This window comes from Echinops telfairi, unplaced genomic scaffold (genome assembly GCF_000313985.2).
Source record: "Echinops telfairi isolate 266 unplaced genomic scaffold, ASM31398v2 ScPeMD7_3533;HRSCAF=4204_0, whole genome shotgun sequence".
Taxonomy (NCBI): domain Eukaryota; kingdom Metazoa; phylum Chordata; class Mammalia; order Afrosoricida; family Tenrecidae; genus Echinops; species Echinops telfairi.
Window position 1 is genome coordinate 40,539,601 of NW_022107431.1, and position 6,000 is coordinate 40,545,600.

At 43.2% G+C, this 6,000-nt stretch overlaps 1 protein-coding gene across 1 annotated transcript in view; it reads left to right on the forward strand.

The window, feature by feature from the left end:
* CDC40 (cell division cycle 40) overlaps positions 1–4,481 on the forward strand; it is a 50,996-nt gene extending 46,515 nt beyond the window's left edge. Inside the window, exons 14-15 of the mRNA XM_004702006.3 lie at positions 1,510–1,654; positions 2,621–4,481. Coding sequence (XP_004702063.1) covers positions 1,510–1,654; positions 2,621–2,798 — 323 coding nt within the window. The 3' untranslated portion in view covers positions 2,799–4,481. The remainder of the gene's footprint in view (positions 1–1,509; positions 1,655–2,620) is intronic.
* Positions 4,482–6,000: the final 1,519 nt, after the last annotated feature.

The window sequence follows — 6,000 nt, forward strand, 5'->3', positions numbered from 1 at the left end:
ATGAGTTTTATGGACAGAGCATCCCAACTGGATCTTAACTTGGTGTACACTGCCATGTTGCATGTACACTTCAGTGTGTTTTTCACCAACTACAGACATTGTGCCCATTGTAAACAAGACCATTCACCACACACACTGAGCCTTGATAGGACCATTCTCTTAGAAAAGTCCCAAAACAAACTCACTGTCGAGTCATAGCAAGTCTGTAGGGCAAAGGGGGACTGTCCAGAGGTTTCCGAGACTTTCAGTCTTTACAGGAACACACAGCCCTAACTTTCTCCCTCGGAGCGCCTTTTGTGCTTGAGCCGATGGTCTTGTAGTTAGCAGCTCATGTGTAGTCTACCGTCCCCCCAGTGCTTGTTAGTTACACAAGGGGGCTGGAACAATTCTGTGGAAAGGGAGGGTCTAGTGTTGAAAGCTAAGCAGCCCATCCTGTATGACTAATATGAAACACCTAAGGTTTATAATTTTTAAATCTGGGAAAATTCCATTGATTTTTTTTTTTTTTTAGCATAGCTTTATTTAATGATCCTTGATTTTCTCACGAGAGTTTATCATTTATCTTTCTATACATAATACAAATAGGTCTCTTTCTTCCCTTAGTTCTGTTTTCTGTACAAATAAGTCCCCGGGTTATGATTGTGGCTTATGGACTTGCCCTTTAATGCAGAGCTTCAAACTGGTTCTGTCCTGGCCAAGAAGTAAAACAGAACAGACCAGGATTTTTACAGTGACTCATCACCGTAACCAGAAAGGCAAAAAGTCCATATCGAAGCTGTGGAATGGTGAGCCCTTGCAGGTCCTGCGGCGTGAGATTGGATGATTGGCAGAACTCTGAAGAGCCACACACATTGCAAGCAGCAAGGGTGGCCCATCCGTCAGCAGGGCCGCCGCCATCTTTGAAGCCCTGCTTTTTCCCCTTCCCACGGCATCGAGCGTCTTCAGCTCATGGGGACCCTGCACGAAGGCCGGCTTTCGTGTCAGCTTGCCCTCACTCTGACACCTCTGCACCAACCCCGACTGCTAACAAAGTCTGCACCCCGATCACCTTCGCTTGCTGCACGTGCAGCTCTTACATCACTGAGAAGACTTCATGTTTTCTCATGCACTAAAGACCACATTAGCACCATACTTATTAGCATACTTATTCTGACAACAAATTCATAAAGACACAGTTATAAACAGATCTCTGTTATTATAACCTGGGGGCTGCTTTTACTTCCTACATATTAATTTCATAAAGTTCTAGACTAAACTTGGAGTTTTGTATTTTTTTTAAAGCTTTTATATGGAAAATGTTCAATGATAGGAAGATTGAGCGTTATGTATTACTTTACATATAAATATCTCTTGCCAATGAGGCAGATGGTGGTAAATTTTTTTCTTAATAACTATAAAGTAATTGGGGGCAAAAGAATATTAATGGCAGTAGATGTATTTGAAATAAAACTTAAAAGGCTTTTAAATGTTTATTCTTTCTCTAAAGTGCTTCATGTATTGAATTTACAGGGAAGTGGTTGGCATGCCAATCAATGGACAACCAAATCCTAATTTTTGGAGCACAGAACAGATTTAGATTAAACAAGAAAAAAATCTTTAAGGGCCATATGGTAGCAGGATATGCTTGTCAAGTGGACTTTTCGCCCGACATGAGGTAACTTTCAATCTTCTAACTCTGTGATCACATTCAAGTTGAATGGTATAAGCTGTTAAACAAGTAACACTTCGCAATGTTCTCATAGAGACTTGTATGAAAACTCTGTAAGATGCCAAATTAAAAAAATAGGAACAAATTATGGAAGTGATATATATATTCACTCCAGTATTTTCTCCTTACCTTGCTCAGGCTTGTGCCCTTTAACCACGTAATCAATCCCTGTCTGTCCAACCGGTGCTTGATTTTCTTTCTGCTCTCCTAAGCAAGCATGATCTTGCTGTTCGTGAATGAGCACCAAAGGAACTGGTTCCGTATTGCAGTGTTCACGTGAGCAGCTTGTCTGCTGAAACCTCGAGTTCCTCCGATTCCAAACACTTCTAGGTCACAGTGCGTTTGTGAAGCCTAGAATCTGCCTAAGAGTGAAACTCTATCTGTTCCCGCATTTATTGGGAAACAGAGTTCCTTCAGAAGAGGATCTTGTGCTGTCTGGTTAGCCTGGGAATTGGACCTTGGAGTGAGAACTCTGGGTCATTGTTAGACATATTCGGAAGATACAGGAGCCAAAAAAAGAATTAGGAAGTTGGTACAGTAGGTCTAAAAGCAGGTCTACTGGCTCTATAAATAGGTCACCTTGGTTCCCTGGAAGACTTTAGTGACTTTCTAAAGACGTGCTGGGATTGATTGACATTCACTGGGGCCCTGGCACTCTCCGCCTTTCCCTGGTAGCTAAGCGGGAGTTGTTTTTGTTTTTACCTTTGGTAGGAGTTTAAATTGTAGGCGTCTTCATGCCTTACTTTGTTGTTTTCACTAAGTGTTGTGCGTTTATTGATAGATATCTTGTTGGGAGTTTGAGAGCAGTTTACAGTAGAGTGAAAAAGATTAAAGAGCTCTTCGGTTTGTTTATCCCACTTTACCCATTTAAGGTCTTTGAGTAATTGAATTTATTTTTTCTTCCCATTGCAGCTACGTGATTTCAGGAGATGGGAATGGGAAATTAAACATTTGGGACTGGAAGACCACAAAACTCTACAGTCGGTTTAAAGCTCACGAAAAAGTCTGCATAGGAGCAGTGTGGCACCCCCACGAGACCTCGAAAGTCATAACGTGCGGCTGGGATGGGCTCATTAAGTTGTGGGATTAATGACATTAATCCTTCAACCGTCTAGGATCGTTTTTGATCCAGTGTCCTATTTAACTTTATTTAATTATTAAATGTGCTGGATGCCAGCGTGATTTATGGATAAGGTTTTCCTTACCTTGCCTTATGTAGTTGACCCATTGTTTGGTTTTTTTTAACTTCCAAATTTGACACAGATAATTCCATTGTCTATTCATTTGTACGAAGAAGGGTCGTTGGCTTAAACTTGACAGCCAGTACTTTTTATTGGTGGGAAGTTTGAGTTTACTTTGTGAACTGTACTGAAAGACTCCTCATTGGTCTGAAGCTCTAGAGGAGGTAGTATAATTATGACTAAGACCTCGAAAGGATATACCTTCAACAAAAAGGGCAGTGAAGAAGAATGAGGATAAAGTGTAACATAAACCCAAAATTAGGGGGGAACATCCACAGTTTCTGTTCTAGTATCAGTTCGGAGTGGGCCCGGTTCTAGTCTTCTGCTGACTTTGATGGCCTGTGTGTCTGTTGTTAGTTGTAAACCAGCAGTCGGCTTTGCCGTGTTCCTCTCATGGCTGAACAGTGTCAATAAAGATCAGTCCAAAGAGCTCTTTCCTTGACTTTCTTCCTGAGTGCTGCAGGCAGAACTAGGTTGTTTCAGGCCGGAGAATGTGTTGTCTCAAAAGATGCAACCTGAGAATGAGCCAACGCTCTGGCATTTCTTTGGTGCGCTGTCAGTAAGGAAGGACGCGGCTGTGCTGTCAGACACCGAGAGCCCAGACAGCGCTCCTGAAGTGCTCCTTGGAGAAGAGCGCCTGCGCCTGAGGGGATGGCCCAAAATGGCAGCTTGTGGCTTCTCTACGGCCATCTGTTTTACCTTTAAGGTCGTTTTGATTCCGTCAATACATCCAACAGAGCCTTTTAAAATTAGGGAAGCTTTCAACTTCTTTCCAAACCTTTGCATAAAATTGATACCCCAGGAAGATGCTAGAATTCCCCAGATTGAGAAGCAATGACCATGGTACAAACAGAAGGACTAATTCAAGACAGCCTCTTGCAGGTGGTCACTCACCGCACTTTAGTTTGACAAGGTATTTCTCCACTTTTATTACAAATCTATATTAGATGTTTGCATGTGGTTTAAAGTACATCAGTACCGCGCTGAGACGGATTGGTTGACTGCTACCCAGTATGCTGGCTTGGAGACCAAAATCATGTTGAGTATTGATGTTGTCCCCAGGGCATTGAGCGCCAAGTCCTCTACTGGAAATAGCAGAGCATGTCCCTTGCCCTTAGAGAGTTCCCATTTTAAAAACCTACAGAGAAATGCCTGCTACATGAGCAGGCCCTCCAGCCACATACAGATGAGCTGCAGAGAAGAGAATCCTGGAGGGGATGTCTCTCTGGACAGCCTCGCATGCCAAGAAAGGGGGACAGACTGCCTAGGGGACAGGGTGCAGACAGGGCCCTTCTGGAGCCCCAGCCACTGGCTTTCACAAATACGAATTATTAAAATTTGATGGGGGCCAAAATATGGATCATAGATGCAAGCTCTCTTCTTCAGCACCAGTATTGTGTATGATACAAATCATAATTTCTAAGTCTGGATTTATTTTGTTGTGCTTTTGACTAAATAACTGTATATAAAAGTTGTCTCTTTTTAAGAAGATTGTATTTTTAAATAAAGCAATTTTTTTTTTGTAGAAAATGCTTCTCAGATGTTGGTCTTTATTCTCCTCATTGTTCTTAACTTTGCTGAGCCCAAATGAAAACCATTTGCAGCTTTTAAACTGACTAGAAGCTAGGGTGGTGTGTTCAGGTGTAGTCATTAAATCATTTAAAATCCAGGGCAGTGCCCTCGGCACACAAATTAAATCTAATTCACATTCCACAGTTACTCATTTAGCGTGGGTCATAGTGAACCTCCCGCCAGCCCCGCACCTAGAGGCTATCAAGAAGCAGGTGCTTTGGCATCATAAAAGAAATGTGCTGGTCACGGTGCCTTTTCCCTGCAGCCTTTGTGTCACCCTCAGGACAGACAGACTTTCTAACAACCAGAAGAAAAGTGACGCTTTCATGAAAGGTAACGGGTGGGTATGTATGTCTTCAAGCACAGCTGGGCATAGTTTGTCCCAAGAAAGGAGCCAGTTTAAGAGATGGACAGGAAGAAGCAGCATCAAACAGGTACTCTGCTACCGAAATAGCAGTCACTCCTAGGGCATTGAGTCCGAAATAGCAGTCACTCCTGGGGCATTGAGTCCGCAGCACACTTACAGCATACACGGGAGAAAACCCTGACAGTGACATAACCCGCCCCGGCAACAACTGAGGACGGGGGAAGGGAATGCCAGTCAGAGGGACCCAGTCACATGTGGGTCTCAAAGTGAGACCAACGAGATGCTGAGCCCAGACTGTCTCCAGGCAGGTTTTTCCCATTTTCGCTTCTGAAATCGAGCTGGATCTTACTTAAGATGTCCTCATGTAGTTGGCAACACTCATTATTAGTGGATCATAAAGCGATTGAAATGCTGCTGTGTAAACAAGACCAGAAGGGGAGATCCAGTAATAGGTATCCATCAGTGTTTGGTTTAAATGTATCCAATCAAATGTTTATTGGATCAATGGTAAACACAATGAATGAACTAACTCTAATTGTACATACACATATATTAATACAGATATATACATATGTATCTTCCATGTTTATAGGAACTCTGGGGGCATAATGAGTTCGTTATAAGCTGGGCTGCGAACCATGAGGTCAGCAGTTCAAAACCACCAGCTGCTCCCTGAGAGACAGATGAAGCCTTGGTACTCCTAGAAACAGTTCAGTCTCAAACTCACCGGGGAGTTCAACTCTGACCTATAGGGTCTTTATAAGTCAGAATCAACTCAAGGGCAGTGAGTTGATAGTAACTAATAAAAGTTGTTGAAACAACTTTTGCAAAAGAAGTCAGAGCCCTGAGGTTGACTTGACTTTCAATGGCGAAGCGGAAACGTTTACTTGCACAGTTCCCGGGCACCGGAGGTGCCGTCTTCCAGGGCATGTTTCCTTCCCGCCTGCTGCTCCCTAACCCCCAGCATCTGAGAGCTGGATGCTAGCTCAAATCTCATGGACCTAGGTGCAAATATTTATAGGTTTGGTAGTAGGGTGGCAGGTGGACATTGGGCCTCCTCATGCGCACTCCCCTAATACAAGAGCACCTTGCTCAGCTAAACGGTCATTTCA